At 32.8% G+C, this 26223-nt stretch overlaps 1 protein-coding gene across 2 annotated transcripts in view; it reads right to left on the bottom strand.

Moving 5' to 3' along the window:
• The window catches only part of LOC130898315 (galectin-8-like), a 47159-nt gene that overhangs the window by 9549 nt on the left and 11387 nt on the right, over positions 1–26223 (bottom strand). For both annotated transcript variants that reach the window (XM_057807522.1, XM_057807523.1), the window contains exons 4-5: positions 24163–24493; positions 6201–6366 (exon numbers count right to left, since the gene is read on the bottom strand). In XM_057807522.1, the coding sequence (XP_057663505.1) occupies positions 6201–6366; positions 24163–24493 (497 nt within the window). The remainder of the gene's footprint in view (positions 1–6200; positions 6367–24162; positions 24494–26223) is intronic.

Below are 26223 nucleotides of genomic sequence, written 5' to 3'. Positions count from 1 at the left end.
TATTCCGTTACTATGAAAATTGCAGAGCACCTAATTTTTGAACTTGGCACCTAATAAGCACCTAAAAAGCCGCTAATTTTGGCATTTTCTATATAAAATTTCCCGACTTGGCGTTGCTGGAGAGACGGAGCTCTATCATTATTGTTGAGCCCAGATACTGTGCAAACTGGGCGAAACATACAATGGGTCTTCTGCTCTGAGTGACATATACTATTTTTTCTTCAAGCGTAATAATAATACATAGATATTATTCTTCTTGAGACATTTTTACACTTTCCAAAACTGACAAACATTAAATTAAATAAAAATTAAATGACAGTTCCAGTCTACTTGGTTACAGCGCCCATAATAAGACGTTGCTATCTTTCCTCATTATTTTACTAGTAGAAGAAAATAGTTATTTGTATGCCAAGGACTGAAAGTGATACTTTAGTAGTATTTCATCCGCGGCGTACACAACATTTTTTAGACGACGTAGATTCAAGACTTTTTCAATTACACTGAGGAAAGATATAATGTACTTATTGATATTTGCAATGTAAATATCAATTTATTAATTATTTGCAAAAAGTAATGTTGATGGTACCTCCAGGACAAGATGGAATATGTATATCTCTACTAGATGTTGATGCAATCTCTGTAGATGTCTTTGTGTCATCGAAGTGAAACTGTCAACTGTCATTATTGATGTGGCTAGAGTCACATTTGAGGAACTTAAAGTTGTCTACTCCAGAGCGTTCCGAAAGTTTTGCAGTACGGAACTGTCACTTTCACTACATGGAACACTCAAAACGCAACTTTCGGTATGTAAATGAATACAGAACTTACAGATGACGTCGTCTAAAATAAAAATTGTTGTCTCTCTTAAATCTAATGAAAATTTCGTTAGATAAACTTCAACTGATAACATAGAAAGAGGAGTAGACTGAAAAAGAGAAAATTATTCCATGGCACAGAAAATATATGAAATAAATAGCAGAGCTTGGAATAGAGGGTACAAAAACATATTAAACAGAAGAAACCTGGTTGAGTCAGGTACATACCGTGCAAAAATTTAGCAGGGTTTAAATGTAAATAGCAAACATCAAGCTTTTGTAAATGGTTTATCGACAGTCTACATTGACAATCGCACCCTTTTTATCCTAATAAATAAGCATTTCATCTCAAACAAAACACATTTAACTTGTATAAGAAATTATCCTCATACTTTTTTCTAAGCACTTAAATTGTCAAGAAATACAAAAAAGGAATCGGCGGTATTTGAAGTTTATCTATCGCTGTCAAGTATAATATTACTTGCAACTACATTCGCAAGTACTGCAATACGTAGAAAATGAAAAAAGGAAGCGAAGTAGAAATATATTACGTTACCGAACAGAACTGAGACATCAATCAAAAGTGACGAAAAAACACGCAAGATTTGGACAGCGTCGTTTATGTCTTTATTGAATGAATCGATCTACTTGTCACGTGGTAATTCAAATAAAGTAAAATGTAAATGGATGTAAATTAAAATCTAGTATATAATCAAAATATATGTATTTGGGAGTTTTAAGCTATTGAACAAATTACAGAGGTTGAAGCTGAAAAAGCATGGCGTGTTTACATTCAGTTGTTGGGTTTCTAATTTGATTAGTGAACGGCTCCGTAATCTCGATTGATTGCATCGTGCATTAATACAACTGGGATGTTAGGGTAGTTACATTAATTTAGTTTTGGTTTACCATTAGTGTTTCATAAACTGTTGGATTGATGATAGAGATCAATTTCTGGTCAAGCTTATATGACTGATATTTCTAAAAAAGAGCAAGTTTAAATCATATCAATACAATTAGAGGTCTTAAATTGAAAATATATGTGAAGAGTTCATAGAATTTTCATAAGCCATCCTTTTTTCATTTCCAATGTGTCAACGAACCCCGATTTCGAATATAGTGAAAATCTTCAAATGGCTCTCGATGCAGGAAGTATGGGTCCATCTTATAAAAATGCAGCCAACATGTTTAATGTGCCCAACCCAACATTAATTTATAAAGAAACAGAAAAAACATCAATGGAGAGAAAAATGGAACCCCAAACATTTCTCAAACATGATGAACAAAAACTATTGATTGACTGGTTGTTTCATTCAGCAGATCCCAGTTATTGGACAGTGTTCAGCTTCTAGAAAAAGTTTAACGTATTTTTATCATGGCATCCTGAAGTATCTCTTCGGTTATCTGAAAATCTAACTGCATCTAGAGCAATGGCACAGAATCTTCTTGAACCATTGGTTTGCAGAAGTTATATCCAATAATTTACCGCTTGTATTTAATGGTCCTAAAAGAGTTTTTAACTTCGATGAACTTCGGTTTTTTTAACCCAAAATAGTACAAAATTCTTGCAAAAAGGAGACAGAAATATTCATAATTTTGTTGTTTTATTATTCCAGAGATAATTTTCATTCATTATCAAATTGCAGTTATATAATCAAAGTGGTCAAAGACTGAATAACATAAACATCTTCTATACTCTAAAAATTAAGGTAGTGGATAAGGAACCTCAACAAAGCGAATACGGCGGAAATGGCAACCCAAGCCTTTAAGGTCCATAAGGTCGGATGAAGCTCTCGGCTGTGGAGAAAACAATTCGTCTATAAGAAAAAAACCTGGTCCTCCAGATTGGGAGGTTAAGACATCAGGTCAACTACTCGATACTTTAAAACAAATAAAATGTGTGTGTAAAACCTAAACAAAGCCTTGCAACAATAATCTACAACACGTAGAATGTACAAAACTCTCTTAGAAAACAAATGATGTCGAAATTAGTAGATATTGGTACTACGATCATTCCTATAGTGAAGACTTGGTTAGAAATCGGAAGACGTCATTTATGCTTGATATATAATCTATTAGATGAGTAACTGAAATTTTTCAATTTATCTATTTGAATGGAAAAGAAAAATAATATGTCTCAGGCAATAATAAATCCTTAACCGGTCTAACACAGGCACGTTCACCCTAATTATATTATAAATGCTTCTCTATAACCCGCCGCGGTATATCAATTATTTGATTGGAACTTTTTTGTAATATAGAGACTAGTTTAATTTAGTTTAGTGATGACATAAGAGAAGAATTGGACGTACAGAATGTGATGAGATGGGTCAGGGCACGAAGAAGATTCTGGAGAGATCACGTAGAAAGAATGCCAGAAGACAGATGGACAAAGAGGGCTAAAACTCAGAGACCGAACACACGCAGACCTGTAGGTAGACCATCAAAGAGGTGGTACGAGAGCTGGAGTTCAGCTTCTTAGGAAGATCCAGGAAAAGGGGCCAATCGTACAGGATTCAACATAACCTGGTCTTATTGAAAGAGGATAAAAAAGACTTTAGTTTAATATTCATGTAGGAATTAAATTAACTATGTATATATCATAGTTGTGAATGTAATTTATATTGCTAAGTAAGAAATAAATAAAGTACGTCAAACGTCAAATGATTTATATGGAAAAGTACCTCAGTTCTTTGTTTGCGTAGTGCTAGCAGAATAGGTTTCCGTCATTGAACGATGATAATGTGTATTTCGCACAATAACGTGTTCATTTTATAATACGACGTTAGTTCAGTACAAAGCAAGTTAAATTAATCTTTTGTATCGGCCATAATATAGATAAGGCTTAGAGATGTTGCGACCCACTGATAACGTGACTGTGGCTATACCGAATTCGATCCCTTATATCCGAAATTGATTGTATTAGCTGTTAATATTCGCTCGTAAATAGGTAACGAAGCGTTATAATAAGACATTCATTTCGCTCTGTATTGTTTCACACACAAAAGAAAGGAAACAAAAATTCGATATTTGGCAGTAATGTACAACAACTTCGAAATAACGGTGATACCATTTGATTAGATCAAAGATGTCGTCTAATTTCTAAATTAGGATATATTAGTATTTCAACTATTTAAAATGTACGTAGTCCATGAGTTTTCAGCCCAAAACAAAGAAAGATCATCATCAGTCAAAATATTCCTACACCACCTGTTTAATTTCATCGTCGTTGTTGAGTATTTTACCTCTCATCTCCTACATCTGAACAGAGAACAAAAAATTGTTGGACGAGGCTAGATCTGGTCTAGATGGTGGATGTAATCTCTCCTAAGCCACTTTCGTATATAGTAGTATTAGAAGTGGATCAAATGCATTCCCTCGCAATCCCAAAATATTATAACTTTTTTGGTACTTTTTGTGACCTTTTTTTGGCTCGGGCTCTTCTCTCCAATTCCATTGAATGATATCCATGTTTGGTGTCGGATAAAAAACGCACAATCTCAAAAAGCTGGCCAAAACTGAAAAGTTACCGCTCTGAAATCTGGTACTCGGAGATTTTTGGGGTCACTAACTAGAAATCGATGTCAAATTTACAATAACGTACCCTCCTCGCCCCCCAACTACCACCACCTTGCATGAAATAACCCTTACTTCATAAAGCAATGAATTTACATAATACTTGCAAGAGTTTCGGGGTAGTTGATTATGAATTTGATGTCGAGATTTACTAAAACTTACACCTTCACTTACTAATAAAATTAGGGCCGCTCGTGTCTTATTTTGCCCTCAATCTATGAGCGCAAAACATTCATCATTTACATATTCCAGTTTTTTAATTCGATTTTCAAAATTGGTTTATGGAAATCGGCTGATTCGATTTTCAAAAAAGTCTGAAAATCATTTTTGGTTATGTTCTGCATCCATTTCCTCCATTCTTTTAGAGATAAATTTTCAAGCCCCTTCCAACAAATGGTTAGTCCGTACCAATACGGGCGATAATAAGGCGTTTTCCCTTCCCAGTTACGGCTTTTAAACCATCTAGAAAAGTTTGACGTTTGCTTTTCTGTGTCTTAAAACAAAACCTTCTTTTTTACTAAAGTTACTTTTCCCCTTTCTCTTCAAATACCTGAGGTGAATTGAATTGAGGAGTGTTACGAAATTGTACTAATCAACAGTAAACACACACATTCTGGCAACACCGATAACAATAGTATCGTCGTTCGAATACCAAAAACCAGTCTAGTATTTATCATCAATATTTGAAGCAATTTTATTTTATACTAGTTTTTAGTAAAAAGATTTGAAGAGAATTAAATAATTGTTATCCTCAAAAAATCATTATCCAGAAAATACACATTATAAACTCAACAACATTCAAAATTTAAACAGGAAGAAAACAATTTTTTTATAGTTTGTCTTCTCGTATTAATGCAAAAAAGTTCTGGTCTCTGCTTTACGAAACCCAGCATAATATGTATTAAACTGACAGAAATTACATCATAAATGGCGTTGTTGCCAATAACTTTGTTTATCTCGTTTTATTATCTAATCAGGAAGATATAAACTTCAACCATGCTGGTGTCTTCAAGTTCATCATACTCTCTGAAAACATATTATTTTGCATATATTGCTTAGTAGACATCTCAATTGTTTAAAAATAAACCAGTCAAATTAACGAAAATCATTTCAGGGAAAAAATTAGTTATTAGTTAATTTTTGTGAAACTACCCGTTTCATTGGAGAGTGAGTGGAAAAGGAGGATTTTTTTGTATATTTATAAAAGATTGAGCAGTTTATGTTAATACTCACTATTTCATCAACTATAATAAGATATTTTTCTTTTTGAGACTATTTCAACAACTATTGATAACAACTTTTTGGTATAGTTGGTTAAACCTCTAATTTGATGGGTCTGTAAAATCCTCAGTTCTTCTATTCAGTGAAATTTCGTTGAGTACATTTCCTGTATCATTTTTATAACGCTTATAGGTTTTAAATTGACCGAATCAGAACAAGTTTCCCGAAAGTCCATAAACTGTTTCATGGCAAATTCGTTCGGATTTCCAGTAGGAATCGCGAAACTGCCATTGAAGTAGCTGAGTTTCAGTGGAGGTCCTGTTTGGAAATTATCCAACCTATTACAGCAATAATAAAGAAACTGGTACTGGAGGAGTTGAGACCCTCACGCTTCAGTAGGAGTTGCAAAACTACAATTGATGGAACTGAGTTTCCACGTCACAATGATGGTCGTGTTTGTGCCTTCAGCCAATCGATTATACCCAATAGGCAAACAATATAGAAAATAGTCACCAAAGATCGGAATCGATAATTTGCTATATATATTTACTAATATATTTTCGTTATATTTTCTAAATTCTAACTTACCGAAACGAGGATTAAGGTGGAGGTATATGTTAGGTCTTGGCCATAACTGAGGTCCATCTTGTAGATTAACAGAAAAATTAACTGGCAACACTTTAACCCTTCCTTGTATTTCCAATTGCCATCCTTGTTGAAAACCGTCTCTTAAAGATAATTTCAACGGAACAGACTGAAATTAAAAATAATGTTACAGCGAAAAATGTTAATTTTGTAATATAGCCATGGAATGGATTTGATTACATATAATACATAATAGCAGTATAAAAAATGAAATTCTAAAAATATTCCATAACTGCATAGTTACTGCAAAGACGTAAATATGAAACAATATGAAAAAGTATCTGCAAGTTAGGTGGCACAATTGCTTGATACTGATCAAAAGCTTCGTGGTATTAAAAATCAAACAAATATTTGGATTTATTAAAATGTAATTCTAGTAAAGTTTCCGTTAACATGTCACAGTAGATGAATACTGAATTCAATGTTTACTGCTATCACTACACCAAAGTTCACAATTACATTGTCTTACACGCGTTTCGATAATCAAATTATCGTCTTCAGAGACTGAAGGTAAACTTAAACCTATTAACTTGACTTATCTATTTTATACTAAATTTTTCCACCAATAAACCTTCTCCAGCGAAAAATTCCACATAAACTATAGAATGGAATGTAAGGAATAGGCTCTCTGTCTCTATTTTAACTGTTCATACATTTAAAAATTTAAAGGGTTCAAATGCATACAACAATTTTTCATTGGGACCCAAATGAAGAAAGTAAGACAAGGATGTAGATAGCCAGGAGCACGTTTTTTAAATTAAAGTCGTTTCTCACAAGTGATGACCTTAACCTGAGAACACGTTGGAGAATAACACAATGCTATGTTTTGACTTTATGGTGTTGAGAGCTGGACTTTGAAGGTCTCCAGAATGCGTAAGGTGGAAGCTTTTGAAATGGACGGATCGGTTGACCAACGACGAGGTGCTAAGACGAATGAACAGAGAACGAGAAATATTAACCATTGTAAAGAGAAGGAAACCTTCCTACTTTGGCCACATTTTTAGAAATCAAAAATATGCCTTGTTCTGTCATGCCAGCTGATCATGGAAGGGAAGACAGAAGGCACGAGCGGCCTGAGTAGAAAAATATTTTCATGGTTGAAAAACCTGCGAGATTGATTTCATGTACGTGATGCCGTGAATCTAATACGTATGACTGAAGATCGTGAGGAATTCCAAAGGATGATTGGCAACCTTCATTAGAATGAAGCAGGCACTGGAAGAAGAAGAGTTATTGTTCTAGAAAAATAAGCTAAACAGCGTTAAAAATGGGTGAAATTTTAATGAAAATCTCTCAACGCAGGCGCTCATACATTTTCCAACTTATATTAGTAAGTGCATCTTCAGGTTGAGGTTAGAAACTCTCGTGAATGAATGAATCATATATCGCACCTTTGCTCAAATAGTGTCATAAGTCAAAAAAATCGAGTAATAAGCGTTTGAAATAATTTGTAACTGGATTTTTCGTTTTTCGGATGGTTACTTAAAAACACAATAATAACTATTTGAGTGACTTAATTGGAGATTTTTCTAGCGCCAATAGTACAGCAAAATATTTTCTTTTGACTTATGACACTATTTGATCGAAGTTTTCTATTCACATACCTAAATTTAATATTTTGCAAAGTATTGATACGATATAAGTGACAAGTTAGATGAAAAGATCATTACAAAGTCAGTTTTCCATAGTTCCTGTTAAATTGAAACTACGTCTACGTTTTATTCAATTTCCTATTCAATATATCTCCTCCGTTAACTAAAAAACGAATCTCATTATAATCCAAATTGAACCGAAAGCACAGTAACAACATGTGACTCGAAGTACAAAGAAAAGAGACACCGTTATTTGATATCAATTTAGTGGAGTACACAGAATTTTTGCTTTGATGTGAGAGTTACGACGCGCATTTCGTTAGTTTTTCTAATACATTTGAGAGCACGACGGAAATAAAAGATTCATGTTCATTATTTTTCAGAGAAATTGGAATCTGCATGAACCAGAAAGTTTTGGTTTTATTATAGAATATTAGACCGGTTCTAGAGCAAACGAATAATTTTATGCCGTCTGACTTTCCACTTTTACGAAAATAGTTCCATATATATGATGATCTAATACGGAAAAAGTTTCAATTTTTGGGAAAAAAAATCGACCAAAGAGGAATTCATGCTTGAATAACCTTGAATTTTAGAAATTTCGCCATATTTCGTTATCTACCAGGTAAAGATCATAATCACGTTAGTGTATCGCTTTCGGTGTCATAGAATCCATTTATCGAAGTCATAGATGTTAGATATTAATACGTTTCTTGTCAAGAAAAACGAGGAACTGAGGACTGAGATTGGGTTTACTTTGGATTAGTTAGGTTATCTTGCCCAATAAATCGAGAAAAATATATTTTTCTATGGAAAACGATAATACAAAAGCCGGAAGTAGTAATTTTTGATCTGGAACCTCAATAAATGAAGTCTGCAGCCTCACAAACGCCATATATCTTATATCCTGTCTTGGCTCAAGAAATTTCAAATTCTAGAAATTTCTTGAATAATCATTGTTTTTGAAATGACACATCACATGCTAACATAGTAATTGGATATTTTTTCAAAATTAAATATGCCCACAAAATAGTATTCAAGTCTAAAAAACTATATGATTGTAAGTGATCAGATAAGGAAGTAATTTTTATTAGTAAATTTTGTCGTACCTGAAAAACTCGAAGGTGAAACATATTGCATAATTTCCTTGGTGGAAATAGCAATTTATTTTGACAGAAATTAAAAATTTTGGGACCTGCAACACGCTTCCGCGAAGCACTCAATTTATTGCAGTCAAACTGCGATGAATTAATCACTGAAACACTGTGTCAAAACTATTTGGAAATACTGACATTTAATATTTTATATCATTAACATATAAGGTCAGATGATTTTCTTCTCCGGCGAGAAAGCTTCTTCAAAAATTGTTCAAAAATTTCGAAGAATATTTAGTTACTACTAAAGATATACTATAATGAATCTGAGAGTAAACTATAAAATCAAATACTAGGAAAAACTTTGACAAAAAATTGGTACTTCACATCAAATTTTTACCAATTGTTTAGAGAGGAAGGTAAACCAGTTACTATTTCTACGCTACATCGCTGCATTTAAGTCTTTTGACTCTTTTTATACTGTCCATGATTAGCGTTTCCTTTGATAGCGGACCTCTGAGATCAATGTTTTAATTCGTGCAGAGAACAGCAGCACCGGAAGACAAAATGGTCCTAATATAGTAGTCAGCGATGAATCGAGATTTCTGTTTAGGTAAGACACCACCGTAAACGACGTAAATTATATTTTCTATTGAAAGGCAGGACTCTTGAAGTCATGATTTTATGGGCTATTGCTTATGGAGGCGATAATCACTTGTGCTGATTCTAAACTTATGACCTTATGTTGAGGATGTCCTACAAATCTCTTTACTGCCGTATCTGAAACTTTTAAATCTATAAAAAAGTCTTTTTCTATCAAGACAATTCGAGGCCATATATTACACGTTGATTCCATCCAAGAAGTTGACATTAATGCTCTTTCGATTCCAATCTCAACGAAAAATTTTGTTATATGATTGGAGATTGTTTCATTTGCACCATCCTCTACAGACTATAGTGCAATTAATCGACGAAGTTGAGATTGCTTATCATAACGTAGAACAAGGATACGTTTATAGGATAACACCCAATACAATATAATACAAGCACACCATTTGCATAACTCAAATCGCATCGCATAGCATCGAAATGAGCCAGCTGTGAAGCGTTTGATGAATACTGACCGTCCACTTCTTGCAACTTATTGTTCAGTTTGATCGATGACAGATATTTGGATTCAATAGAAAATGACCATAAGATAGATAAACTCACCAATCATAACCATCCCGTAATATCTTCTGGTAACATTAAGTATCAACAAGAATTGGAACCCCAGTTACTAGACCTAACTACGTTGGATTTATTTTTGTGGGGATATAAATGAAATATAGTTTGCAAATAATAGATTCTACAAGATCATATTTAGCAATAGATAAATCTGATACCACAATTATATTTGAGCAATTCAATTCTTAAATAGTTCGCACTTTAACATTTTCTGCTGTATTTGTTTGGTCATTATTTTCCTTTCCTCTAAATAATTTTTATCGTTAGTAGGTTTGAGAATTGAAATTGTTTTATTGTTAATAGAATTTTTGTATATTATTTTTCATCGTGATCCTTCAATTCATTAATATGATGACAAGTTTTATTTTTATATTTGAATCTGCCTTATTATAGAATTTAAAAAGACAATCATTAACATCATGTCTATAACCGAATTTAGAAAGTTGGTGGTTAATTTAGTGGTTTCAATATATCATATTCTTGTATGGTTTACAGAGTATCTAATTTGAAAAACCATATATTAAGGTCCCTACGCCTTACAGATCCACGATGTTTGTTTTTTCTGTTTTGTGAGATATTTAGATTTTTTCGTACTTTGAACTCACCCTGTATCTAAATTATAATATTTGAATACCATTTGTCATCAAAACTGATAGTTTTTACATTGTTTGGTGTACATTAAATCAGTTTGACTGTCGCTTTCAGTGGCAGTGGCATCTTCAGTGATTTGAAAATGATTTTAAAGTAACAAAACGGTTCTTCTTTATATGTTTATTTAGGTTTTGTTTGTTTATCATTTTTCTACAAACTTTTGCCTACAAATTAAAGACATCTTTTTGACAATGGAGCATTTCTCCCTCTCTTTCTCTTTACTTAATAATATTTAAAAAATTTTATAGCTTTGAGGAAGACAAGTTAGTTGATTTGTTCACCGACTCCTAGACTCCTAACCTCCAATAATAAATAAAAAATCGTTTTGAACTTTTTTTTGACCATCCTGTTCACATTACCACTACACCAACACTCACAATTACACTGTCGTCGCAAGTTTTGAAGTCTCTAAAGACGATAACTTATAGAAACGCGCTTCAGAGTGATTGTAAGTGTTGGTGTAAAGGTACAGTGTGTTCAGTATGAATATCACCAACGGTTCCAAAAATTCTAACTTAATAGTTTCTATTGCTTGTTCGTATCATATTCATAAATGAATTTTACCTTAAATTTATATTGATTCACCTCATATCTTTGAAACAACTTTAAGCAAAACATTCATAAAAAGCAGATAGAACAGCATGCTGATAACTACTTGTCTACTGGCGACATGTTTTCTCAAGGGGCACTCGAAAAACTAATTCTTGGTAGTTAAAGCAGCCTATCTGAGGAGATACGGAAAGTTTTCAGACTTAAGATCAAAACTTGAAAACTAACAGTTTCACTTGCTATCCGCTTCGTATCGTACAGTGTGTTCATTTTGGAATACTAGAGCAAAATAAATATATCATCATTCAACCTTATTCAACAAATTTGAATACAAATTTTGAATTGCAATCATAAAAAGAATAGTAGTCGTAGCTACAGGGAGACAGGGATGAAAAGTTGGTTATGAAACAACAATAAATGCAGGAACAAATCGCAAGAAGATTCAGACAGTCCGTTTGGCAGAAGGGAAAATAATGTACAGATATTTTAAGCTGGACCATTCTCCTAGAAAGTGAAGAACATAAAAAGGATGATCATCGAATATGGGAATAGTATTGATTGAGAGAGTTGAGATGAAAAGTATATTGAATATATATAACAAAAAAATCTTCTCCCAATAACTCGTTAAAGTATAGGAGAACCAAATCAAAAAGTGAAATTGAATGTTTTGCTAGCTATTACCATGATTCTAGAACTTATATTTTCTTTTTACGTATTGAAAATATTCCTGGCTAAATATGAAGTTGATATTCAACAACAAAAATTGTTGTTGTTTTCGTGAAATTTTATGGTGAACGATTTTCTTTGCTGGCTTCAATAATATAAGCGTCAAAAAAACATCTCTTGTGTAACTTTTAATATTTATCTCAAACGCACACCTAGATTATCCGAAATTCACAAATTTTAGTAAAACAAAAATACCCACATTGATAATTTGCTTTGGAAAATTTCTGAAAAATCAAAGTAATAATACGCCGGAACTTTATTATTTGTGCGAAGACTTACAGAAATAAGAGTTTATAAGACTTCACTCAAACTTTCGACGTTTTCCTCCAATCATCTCGTAACTTCTATCTCTTAAAAACTTATCTCTTACTATCCTCTGCTTTTATAGCCAATCCTAGATTCATTTAAGTAAAAACCAAGTTACAACTTTGGAAACGAATCTAGCCTCGTTATACTGCCTCCAACTTGGAATAATTCCTTCTCGGAATGACAATTCACCATATGTTGAACTCATCTGTTTCTATATCCAATACGACTTTCGACACCACACAATCACTATATTTTCCCTTTTGGAATTCAAGATAACTGCATTTTCTTAGGACTTAGGATAATCTTTCCGAAGCTATTATCATCGCCGCTTCTTCATGATGAATCGGCGCCCCCATTGTCCTTAATAAATCCAAACATTTTTTGGAACTATCCTCACGCTTGCTTTCATTGAACGGCTGTCCAACTAGCAATACTGTCCAATATATCTTACATAATCACATTATATACTTTGACACATTTATATACTTTGGGTGATATCAATACTGCAGCTATTTTTCGATCTATATTGGTACAGTCGATTATAAAATGTCTCTTCCAAATCTTCATCATCTACAAGTCTCTTGCTTTTTTGCTGACACTAAATTGTAACAGACCGGTTCTGTTGTTTCAGAAACCAAGGATCAAAGTTTATAGATCTGTATTTGGAATAACAACCCTTTTTAGAGATGAGTCCAAGACACAACTTGGGACAGCAATTTTTTGTAACGACGGAATAAGGTCCGCCCCCAGTCACAATCATTCAAGCAGAGAAATGTGCAATTTATGCCTGTGCTGGAAATATAATCAATCAAAAGCAAAAGAACAAACCCATTTTTATTTGCTGTGACAGCCGACAAAGTCTTAGTCACTCGGCGCACCTATTATCACCTTTAAGGTGGTACAAAACTGTATTAAATGGCTTGAAAAGCTGTCAACTATTATTTATGTCAAGCTTGTGTGGAAACCTGGTCATTTCATTGTCCATGTAAATGACTGCCGGCCAATTCCCGAACCCGATGGTTTCATTGAAATTCCAATGGAGAGAAGATCTGGAGACAGCTTTCTGAACAGATGGCTGAAAACCTCTGGTATGTAACAGACCAAAACTCTCTTTTGAGAGCCCTATAAGGTACTGGGGGCAGCCTCATCCAAATCGAAACGAATTTCTGGCCGTGGTATATGGCAAAGTACTACAAGACTATTTGCATCACGCAAGAAGCTCGATATCCAAGATGCAAAGAAAATAAGGAAAGTTCATTCCACCTATTGTTCAACTCCTTCTGTTCGGGGTATTCGAACGCTAGAGAGTACATCGAAATAAAGAATTTAGATATATACATGTCACCATAATCTATACTCCAATCTATGAATTGTCCTTCGAAAGGATCGCACGAAATGACTGAATTGCCGAGTGCCCGACTCAATTAGAATCCACTTCAAATCTGACAACTTCTGTAAACGTGTCGTGCGCTACTACTCCACCCAATCTAAGATATTTTTGTAAATTCTTTAAAAAAATATTCCCCGGGATTGTTGAAGATTGTATAATCATATGGACGAAGGCAAAAAACAGATGATTTATGTGGAACTGAAGGCCGAGGGGTAAACAGTTGATTTTTTCGTATGTACCTGGGTTAGTTTTTCTTGATTGGTAGCTGAAACGTGCAAGGGCAAAATTGAAGCTTTTCATTACATAAAGAGAGCTTTAGTCACTTTCCACAAGTTTCTGATATACTTGTGTTTCAGATTAAATTTACCGTTTGTCTAGACTAAGCAAAACACTGCATAGTGAGAAAAAACTAATTAAAGGTTGGAAAAATTTTTTTCTTTCTCATTTTTTCTATTGATAAATAACGAAACAAAATAAGATACTGGCCTATAAAATGCTTTCATCATATTTATGTTGTTGGAGACATAAAATTGTTTGGAAAACGTTGAAAAAGATATCAAGACTGTTTTAGCTGGAATTTTATTTTTCATTTAATTAGAAATGCTTTATAAACTCTTTGTTTTTCGCAATCCTTAAAGAGACATTTTCTCGAATCGCATCCAATTTTAAGTACGCCTTGACGAAAGTTTCAAGTTAATGGAAATTTGAAGTAATAAGTAGTTTCCAATTTTGATACTGGAATAAATTCGTCAATTTGTGCATTAAATATCTTGAAATAAATTATTTCGTTCTATAAATACTCATAATACGTTTAGAATAAAGCTGCTGCTTGTGCAGTAATCGAGCAAATTGCATGTTTCAACAAATATTTTGACATCGTCAGTTTCTATTTATCCATACAAATTCCCACCATTATTTTTTAAGTGAGAGGTATACCAAACGTTCAGTCTCAGTATAAGTGATATTTTGAATTTTTTCATGATGCAGTACACTATTATCGAACATTCGACTGGTATTAACTAAACTTAAACAAAAGTTATAAATTTTAAGTATTTTTACTAAAATAATAAACTGTTTTGAATTACATTTCATCGAATCAAACTAACTATATGTAGACGACATCGTTATTATGGCAGAAAATCACAGAAAGATGAGAGCACTAACAAAAATTTGGATAGAAGGGATAGAAAAATTGCAAATGGAAATTTACATACAGAAACGCAATGATAATAACTGACAAAAATATCTGAATAATAGAGGAGGTTATCAACAGATTAAAAAAGCAACAAATAGATACTAAGCATTGAATAAAATTCCAACACTGATATATAAAAATAAAACGTTGATAACAATAAAATAGATAGTGTCAACGAAAATTAAAAGGAAAAACTAAGTTGCATAAACAACGAAACTAAATTATAAGAAAAAATAAATAGAAGAATCGTATACCGGTTTGGACATTTAAAAAGGAAGGAACAAGACAGATTAACAAAAGGAATATAGGAAGAATAAGAAAGATATGGAACGAACAAATAGCAGATAAACAAAATTAAAGTCAACAGACAATAAATCAAACGATACTAACACAGGATAGGAAAAAATAGAGGAAATGGGTAATCGCATCCAATTTCGAGTACGCCTTGACGAAAGTTTCAAATTAATATAAATTTGAAGAGTGATAAGTAGTTTCCAATTTTGATACTGGAATAAATTTCACTGAATTCGTCGACAGAAAAGGGCAGACTAAGAAAGATATGGAACGAACAAATAGCAGATATAGAAAATTAAAGTCAACAGACAATAAATCAAATGATACTAGAATAAGACAGGAAAAGATAGAGGAAATATGTAAATGGATAATTAATACATTTGCGACGCCCTATAGAGGAGAAGAGGAAAATTGAGAAGAAGAAAAGGTTTTTGACTTTTTGGGTGTATATCCAATTCCTGAGTTCTTTAAAAATGCAGTTAACTTCAAAGTTACTATCAATTTTAAGATCGAATAAATAGCACAGTGTGATGATTATAGTATCTTAAATTTTTTGGAAAAATGGGCAACAAGTACGTTTTCTGAGTATTTGCAGACTTTCTTTGTGCCTAATGTTTTTGTTGTACTATTTTCTATAATTTGCACAACCTACATTTGAAGGTGCAAATTGTAATACAATTATTTTAAATATTAAGCAAACTTTAACCCGCAAATGTAACGGTACTGAGTAAACCTAGAAGTAAATTCTGATTGATGATTCTTTATTACGTACATTTATGCCCATGGATTAGAATCTCTCAAACTGTTAACAATTATACTGATTTCAAATATTCAAAATTCAATGTAGTGGAAACTATTAAAGATGATAGGGGGCTCGATCTATTATTTGGTAACTGTTCAAAATTTTCCTGTATTCTAGAATTATTTCAAGACCAAATATGAGGCAGGAGCTCACAGTAGAGCATTTAGCTGAATATTGAAGATACGCGGCAAACAATACATGTAATTCTGGCGGTAAAAAAGGTGATAGCCAAAATAACGTGATCGATACTAAGGTGTTAGCAGTGTTGAGTGGTAATTAGTATGATAAATGGGGTCTAAAAAAATATTAATTGTGAAATTTACACTATCCACAAACCATTAACATGAGAAACGATACAGATAGGCCTCTCCCAAAATCTTTTTTGTTTTGTGTCGTATTCATCAATCTTGATTTTGGTCTTCCTCTACTACTTTTGTATTTTCAGACTTTCCAATTCATAATTATTTCGTTCCGATCCATCTTTCGTTTTTTCTCTGCTACCTCTTCTCTATCGTTTCTTATTTTATTTCTTTTGCACTCGTTCGTTTCCCTATACGTTCACACTCAGAATTTATCTTACCATTAATCCCTGCCTCCGTCAGTTTGACTTTGTTTGAATTTGGAAATGCTGATGTTTGAGATATGTGACGACTGAGAGATTGTGAGCCCTGGTGTTCAGATATTTGAGGTATCTTTTATAATTTAGGAAAAAAAGATAAATCCAAATTCGACTGCAAAGGGATCATCCAAGCTATTAGGACTAACAAGGCCCCCACATTCTTAATAATAGTTATAAAATTATGTTTTTGTATTTAATAAATTATTTAGTTCCAAATCTAAAAATCGCGTTTTGAAGAATTAAGAACATTAAATAAATATTTATCACACACTTTCCGTGTTCAATAAATATTTTCTTATTATTCCTCAGATGCTTAGTAAAGCATACAGCTCGAAGCGTTGTTGTTTTTTCTTTCAAATACTTTTTAAAATACGAGAGATAGATACATGAATTGTTTCCACTCTTTCTCCAAATAATTTTGATTGAATTGTCTGTTTTGTTGAATCAAAATTTAGTGTCTCAACAATGAATTGTTGGATAGATTAGTTGGATAAATTTGAAAGTCTTGAGATGATTAAATGTTTAAATAGTGGCAAAAGGCCCATTCTTCACAAACCACTTCATAATAATAAAGTTTCTACAATCGGATAATAGGTGGCGTTAATGAGTTGTGGCGCCACTGTATTTGTGAACATAGAAATTTGTTATTGCGAATCTAGTGGCAATTTAGATATTGACTGAGTAAGTTGTTGATACTGAACGTTTAAAAGAAGTGGGTTTATGCAAAAATGAAAATCACCCGTGAGTCTTACGTTGGTTAATTATCTGATTTCAAATAAGGTCTTACTCAAAAACGATGAATACAATCGTTTCGTGCAACTTTTTGTAATTAAGCACCATCTGAAAGTCCGTTAGTAATGGATGTGGGGAAGATTCAAGAAGCTGTTGAAGACTTTCATGTTTTTACAATATTAGTTTCAGAGTAGGGCTTCAGCGCATTTTTCACCGTTAGCAAGTAGGGTTAATGTTTATGTTGAAAACAAATACAGAGCTCACACTCAACGCTTTCTACAAAGAGAAGATTGCTTTCATTTGTAAAAATTTCCCATAACACTAAATATCCTTTCTACGAAGGCATTGGATAAGGGAATGCTGCAAACATATTGCAAAAGTTTCTACTTGGTGCTACCTCTTTCTTGAAGAAGGTACACCACAATCTACTGTTTTACCTCCAAGTAGGTAAACCCTCAGGAGGTTGCTCTTATTACCAAGGAGAAATGAACCAAAAATCTATTAATTGATCCAGGGTAGGCAATATTCCGGATTCCAAACAATTAAAAGTCTTAAAATGGTTATTTTCAAAGCTATACCACTTTGCTACGTAAGCCAGAACTCTTTGGTAAACATTTAGAGCATTCCTCACAAATTGTTTAGAATGATATTCTGAAAGATAGCCTTTCTTCAAGGCCATGTGTATTTTTATGCCAAAATTTTGGTTGCTTATTTTTTTTTTAAAAGGGTGTTCCTGAATTTAATCATTATAATTATACAGATAATACGCTGCTGTAGTATGTTTTTCTAGCAAAAGCAAAATTTCTTGGAAAGACGCCATAAAATTATAAGTAAAATACAAATACAGTTCATTATAAGTAGGATTGTTCTCATTTGCAATTTCGTTTTCATCATCTGATAAATACCCCAAAGTGCTGTAGGACAATTTTCGGGGCCTTGTTCTAAGAAATGCGGTTTTAATGGTTCCCATGATGAGAGTACTCTATCAAGTGCTTTAAACAAACTTAGCCATCTTGTAGGAACGAATAACATCCTGTATTCACTTTCAAAGAAATCAAAGCACTCCTCCAACTCTTCCTTTTTTTTTGCAGAATTCGAAAGCTCCACAAAAATTTTAATAATTATATGTGCTTGTCCGGTTTACCAAGAATTTTTCAACCGGATGATCCTCGAAAAAACCGAACTGTCCGGTCGAAAACCGGACATCTGGCAACCCTATTAGCAAGTTTCCATTAAAAATAAAACGAGGAGAACATCAATCATTCAATAGATTTAATAATTTTGTCCCTATTATTTCTTGACAATTCTCATATGAAAAATGACCTTAAATAATGTAAGTTGACGTCCGTTGAAGTCAATTGATTGTATTGTCATCGGATGGCTTATGTCAATTGACGTCGATTCGCGTCATTTCATATCTTTTGTCCAAAGGGATCACATTTTGGTTAGTATTAGTATTTATTTTTGTCTCCTTAATGGCGAATATTTCGAAAAGCAATGCAACTCTTTTTTTCGAATTTGTTCGTGCCTGTTTCATTTTTTGAAAATCTTGAAAACCTTAAAGTGGCAATCCTCGTTTTTTTATCATATTCGTCCTCACGTAGTACTTAAGGAATGATGTGGAGAAAATTTAGTTCATTTTAATTCACCTTCAATCTCTGCAGAGACCAGAACTCGGTTATCGAAGCACATTTCCGAGAATTTATTTGTGATGCAATAAACAGTGTGTTCGTACCATTGTCATGCATCATTCTAAAACCTTAAGGCCACTCAAAATGTTTTCCTTCACTGCAATAATGGTATAGCTCTTATATTTGTATTTGGAATTGTTTTCGATAGGAAAAATGAAGAGCTGACGTATTTCAAACAATAAAATCTTGGTTTAACCATTGAAAACGGCAAATTTTAAGATTAAAAATATGGTACTGGTATAGCCAATCTCAAGCATGAAGACTTCTATAGCCACAGACTTGTTTCCGTAATATTGGTTTCGTTCTTTAGTTCCACAATGTAAAAATGAAATTGAACAAATTAATAAAGGAATTTGCGTAAGAATATAGGACTAATTTGATATCAAGTCTTCATTTGACATAATTTGATTAACAACACTGTACAAAGACGTATTGATGAAATGAGCTCCGGTATTGAAAGTTCCTTGTGTAATTATCTGCAATGGAGCATTATTATTGGCATATAAAACTTTGAAGACGGACACTAGAGGTGAATCAATATTCAAGATCCACCGGATCCAGTAAAATTTTGAAAGTTTGGGAACGTCTTACGTAGAGAATAAAGAAATTCTTTTGAATATTCATATAAAGAACCACTTTTGAGCAACTTTTATAAATAATATAAAAGTTAATTTGACAATCTAGGGCCAATTAGGAATTTACGATGACTGATCAATGTAATGTCTTGCTTTTTATGCTGCTCGAGAAAAATGAGTTGTACATAAACCGAATGTATACCTCAAAAGTTACAGCTTCCGCTAGCACGACTTTGGCCATATTTTTACGACATAATAAAAAACACATAAAAAATATACTCTTTTAATTAGTGATGAATATTATTCCCATTGCCAATTAAAAGTTTATATCCACATAAATTTAACAAGTAGCAAAAAAAGAGTGAAACTTTTAATGACATTGCTCATGCATTAATAATTTCGAAAGTTATAGTTTTTCTGGTAAATATTGATCCTCTCATTGCAACCCTAACAACTTTAACGTGCATCAGCTTACCAAAGTTGAAATCTGGTTTAATTAAGCGTTAGTTGCAAACTGTTAGGATTACAGTAATTTCCCCTACCGGTGCATTTAATAAAATTATATTTCAAACTTTTAGACGCACAATTTTCCCATATGAACACAAAAATGTTAATTTACATAGTCAGTATTATTTTGAAATTTTAGTTATCAACAACCAAAGTTTACATTTGTTTCGTAACTTTTAATATTAGGGAAACGTAAGATTTTTTTAAATTCGCTATGTACTATGGTCAAAATCGTACAAAAAATAACAAAAACTCCCATAGAGTTAAATTCTGTTCCAATTAGACTCTATCGATCCCAAGTTATTTCAAGTCAATGGTCAAAACTTAAAGTTTTGGATCAATTATCTACAATAATTTTCCTATACTTCAATTTATTCCCCGAATCTCGACCATACTCCTTGTGGCTAGACAAGTGAGAGATTGTGAACAGTGCCCTTTTGTCCTCTCACCGTTGATTGTTTAACTGTTTTGTTTCAAACGTTTGGTTCCCTCTCGTCCATTTTTTGTCGATTTCCCTGGTTTCATCTCCTTCGTTTGTCACTGTCACTCGCTGGACTTTATCAAATTTATAATCCCTATCAAATCCACGCTCTGTCTCCACTTTTAATTGGTTGAAGTTATTAAAATCTATTTCTATCTCCACATATTTGTTATTTTGTTCATTTATGTGTAGTCCATATTTTTTTAAGCATTTTCTCTTGTTCCTTTTCAGTTCTACTAATTATAGCACATCATCTGCGTAGGCAAAGATTTGTGTTTTCTTGTAGTAGATTATTCCCTGGGTTCGGATGCCACCACTTCTCAGGATCATCACTAATTAAAGGTTGAAGAGCGCTATTGATATTGAGACTTCTTGGTTTAAACCTCGTTTTAGTTCAAAATTTTCCGATAGGCTTCCTTCGATAACTACTTCATTACCGGTGTTATTGTATAGTATTTCGAGTGTTGCTAGCGCCTCGAACACATGTTTTCTACTCTTTGAATCATACGCTTGCTTGAAATCCAAAAAGAGGTGCCTTAGGTTTAATCTTCAGTCATTGGTATTGTTCAAAATGAAAATTTGTTAACTTTTTGGTCACCTCCTTGGTATTAACCTACTTGTTCAGCTAATTATTTTCCTAATCTATAATTCTAGCTAGGACTTTGTATACGACATCCAAAGTAACACTCCTATCATTCACGCAAACTTCCTGCGTGTAATTCGTCTTTTGGGTCTCTCAACATTCTCTGTCTTGTTTGTTTTCTTCCTGGTAGCCCCCGTTTTCATTCTTCGTCAAACCATTCATTTTTTGTTTTGTTCTCTAATCTTCCTGGTTCTTGCTGAGTCACAATCTTCTTTGTTTCCATCTCGATACTCTCCTATGTTTGTTTGCTTTCCAGGTTATTGCATTTCCAATTTTTTTCGCCATACTTTCATCCATTAATGCCCTTACATCATATTTTATTAAATTCCAAGATTTTCCTCTGTTCTTTGGTACTTAGTCGTATTACCAAGGAAACTACGTTGAAAAATATTCATCGCATATAGTTTGAAAATGTTTGCTTAACATATATAACCAACTTTTTCAAGTTTCAAAATTTTCAGTGAAAAAAGTATAAGGAAAATTTGTTTTTAACGAGAAAAACCTAAATTTTGATCCTAAATCCAAAGTTTCCACCACGATTCAAATGGAGTTTTTGATATTTGGCAAGTAGATTCCATTAAGTGTTTCAACGATTTCTATTTAAACTAACAATTGAGGTTATAATCTCTTCGACCTCCTTTTTCTTAAAACTACTCCAAATTTTATTTTTCCTTTTTTTATGTCAGTCTCTTTTTACTTCCTCAGATTTGTCTGGGCATGAGTCAGATATTCTGTGCTCCTTTTCGTACTAAATTTTAGTTGAGATTTTTCTCGTTGACTAATCCATTTTCTTTTTTCTACATACTCGTATACTGATCAAAATAGTTTAAGCAATTTCACTAGTTGTGAATTGACATTATTATGTGTGTCCTCCAATCCAAGCAACCAATTCTTTCTCCACGTTTTTCCCGTTTCTGTTATGTATGTCATCATTTCAGATAAGATACCATCCTGTCTAGATATTTCCTATTTCTGTACGCTCTTGAAATATGAATACAGTTCATCAATATAAAGCTTTCTGATAAAATATTTTTGTATGATATTTGTCGGAGATATTGGCATTCTCACGCACGATCATGCGGCGCAAGATTCCGGAAAACCGGGAAACAAACTAATTCCAAAAACTTGCAACTACCGACCCCGTGGTCTTACACCAAATTTTAGTTATTTGAAAATGACTAGTAAAACTCTTGGAATCACCAGTATACTGAAATTCCTTGTCTATCGTTGCTTCAATGACAAACTTGATTGTTTTATCATTTTGTCTATTTATATTAATTCTTCATTTTCAATTTATAATCTACAAAAGAGCTTCACAGTGTATTTAAGCTACTGGAAGAAAAAGTAAGAGAATTTGGTTTGGTGTTCAACAAGAAAAAAAAACGAAATACGTGGGGTAATCATAAACGATGAGAAAACCAAGATAAATTTAATTAGAGCATCAAATATGTGGGAGCAACTATCAAACACAGAAGGGAAGACATAGAGTTAGTAAAATAGCTGGAATTGTATAAAAATGTTAAACTCAGAAGACATAAGAACAAAAAATGTATCGAACATTGTCAGTTACCTGGACAATGAACAACGACCAAAATAAAGGGTGTGTGTGCCAACTAACTCGTGATCGTGGTTGTCATGAATATTAGACAACTCGTTACGAAGCATTAGGCAGCTCGGAATTTTAATTATGAAATGAAAAACAAAAAAAAATAAATATTCACAGTGTATTTCAGTAAAAAATATTTTACATTCTAAGCACATAACAAAAAATATCACATTTTGTATCTATAAATCCATACTCTGTTATTTTATTTGACTAACCTAACCTGACCTAACCTTACTTAATCTTACCTAACCTAACCTAACTTAACTTAAGCCAACTTAACCAATTGTAAGTGTGCATTATTGTATTATATGAAATTTTACAAATTACGACTTCTGCAAATTTTAAAAATTTATTTCTTTATTGTATATTGATTAGTATCTACCCAATGTTAAAATGCAATTTAACGGATTGAGAAATTCTTTGGATTTTTGGATTTTTCAAATTTCAATTTACAAAGGGGATTAGGTACTAAATTCCAGGTAATATTCTCAATGAATCCATCACGAGTTGCATTATGTACTCGGACTACCTTTTCGTTTACCTGAAATATTCCCGTGCCGAGTTGGCGCATCCTACTCTCAACGAATTAAAAATTGTAGCGCTCCCATAATAAATTAGAAATCTTGGAACGTAAAATGCTCAGAAATGTTTACGGTGGAATTAAAAAAGAACAAACGGAGAACGTCTAACTAAAGCTTCAATGGCTCTATAATATGATGCAAGCTTAGAGTCGAAACGTTGATACATCGTCAGTTTAATTTCAACGTCGCTGTTAACTATTTTGCCTCGTAACTCCAACTTCAGCTTTGTGAACAAAAAATAGTCGGATGGGACTAGATCAGGGCTATATAGTTGATGTTAAATCTCAGTATCTTGGGAATACGAAGCAGTGTAGACTGGAACATTGTTACGAAGCAAACGTCTACTGATTTTGCCGCAACTGCCTTAGTCAGAGCAATATTCCGCGATCACGGTTGTATTGATTCCTTGAAGTCGATCAAAAGAATACCCCTGGCACACTACTGTTGATTTAATCCACGTCAAAAATTGAAGAAAATAATCGCACTAAAATATTCGCGATTTAAGTAGCAACCCTCGTATTATAAGTGCCTCTCACATTATATCTAAGCAAAAGAAAATCTAGACCGATGTAATAATTCATGAACATTTGCAATATGACGTAATTGAAATAAAAATTTAAGTTATATGAGTAGATACTTACCAAGTTTTGATCAGAATTGACAATATCTTCATCTTCATAAATTTCTTCAACGGCCATAAATTTCTTTATAACAGGATAAACCGAAGTTTTTTCATATTCTATGCTGATTGAATCCACAGGTCCTTCGATCGATATCGCCTTTATGTCAATTACAGGAAGTCGGTAGGCAAAAGAACAAACGTATTTACCATTAATGTTGATCAGAAATTCTGTTTCCGTTATAACAATATCGATTTGGAACTGTTGATTTCTTATTAATTCAAATTTTGATAACGAAGTCACCTCTTCTACTCCCCAACGTTCTTTGATGCGGGTATTTCGTACCATATATCTGAAAAAAAAATGCCAAATTGATTATTCATTTTAGATATTACACAAAATGGTTGAGCATTACTCCTCCCGTTTAGGTAATCGCATCCTAAGTGGATATTTCCTTGCGAAATCCAAATTGTTTATCAGAAATTTTTCCAAAAAGGCGGTCAGTCTATTCACAACAATTTTCTTTACGTATTTGCGGTTATCGGGAAGTAATTTCCAGATCTCATTTTTTTACCTCCAGCAATATAATCACCAATTTGAACTCATCCGGTCATATGCCAGATTCAAAAATTTTATTCATTATGATGAAAGATGTGGGAATTTCTTTCCTGATTATTTCCTTTCCTCATACCATCATACCCGGGAGATTTTCCACTCTTTGAGGTTTGTATAGTACATATTACTTTTGTAGGTGTAGTAGGTCTAAGGAAAAAATTTTGATTCATTGTTATTTTTATTTTTCCTGCAAATTTCATTCAAATTTCCAAGAAGTAATTGTTGAAAATTTCTGCTTTGTGTTAGTCGTCCCTCATTAGTTTGTTTTAATATGTTAATAGTTCCTTGATTTTTTTATGATACTCCACAAGGTTTTGGGATAATTTTTAATTTCATCAATTGTTTTAATGTAATAGTTCCGCTTTGTTTCTTGTATTAGTGGATTCAAGAGTTTTTTGTAGTTTGCATATTCTGCTTTATGAAGATCAGGAGTTTTTGATGAATCATCCGCCGTACAGTCCTTGTTTGGCACCAAATGATTTCTTCTTATTCAAATCACATGTTTTGGAGGTACCTCAACGTAATGGGAAAGTTGCTTCGACAATTGGGTCAAACTTAATTAGCAACCCTCGTTGGAACTCAAAAGATGATTCTTTTCAGTAAATTTGCGAGGCAATATCCAACTGTACAAGATCCTAGGCAATAGATTGGCAGAAGAGGTTTAATTGAACAACTAAGACGGCGAATAATCAAAATATTCAACGTAATTTTCATCAGCGGCTATACAATTGCACGTAAATCGATGTTTATAATTCAAAATATTTATTTCATTAATTCAATGTTAACTGATACGTGTTATAAATCAGAATTTCTAGTTAAGTTAATTAATTACATCACAATTAATTATCATATTGTTCCTGTAAACTTTGTTAGCAAATCACCGGTGTTCCGTTTTATTTTGAAGAGGTATTGGAATTTAAATCAATATTAACACTCTTTTGAAATTGACTTTGTTAGAATTAAAAAACCTGTGGACGACTAATCCATCTAAATACCTTTCTAATGGGAGTATAGTTGATGTAGTAACAAATCGACCAAATATCTGAGTAGCTCTTTTCTGTGTTACTCAACATTCAATATTCGGTTTAAATTTTCAAACTCCAATTTTTATGAAATGGGACAAACAGTAGAGAAAGTAAGTTTTTTACACATTGTTGAAATGAATGAAAGTTTAAATTGAGTTTAAGCAAAAGTACAAATACATTTTCAGTTTACTGCTACATCGATAAAACTTTCATCTACAAATATTATTTTTTTCTTCTCATATTTTCGGCAAATAAAGTTCTAACTTGGTCACTGAAGTTACATCTTCATCTCCCTCGAGATATAAAACGGTGCTTTTATTCGAAAATTGAACACTACGAAGGTATCTTCGAAAAAAATGTTATTGTACTTGATGTCGGAATATAGATCCATGAAAACAAGAGAGAAATTCGATCAAAACTTCTACGTTTGAATCGAGTTTTT

This window comes from Diorhabda carinulata, chromosome 9, assembly GCF_026250575.1.
Source record: "Diorhabda carinulata isolate Delta chromosome 9, icDioCari1.1, whole genome shotgun sequence".
Taxonomy (NCBI): Eukaryota; Metazoa; Arthropoda; class Insecta; order Coleoptera; family Chrysomelidae; genus Diorhabda; species Diorhabda carinulata.
This window is presented reverse-complemented; position numbering and strand designations above follow the sequence as displayed.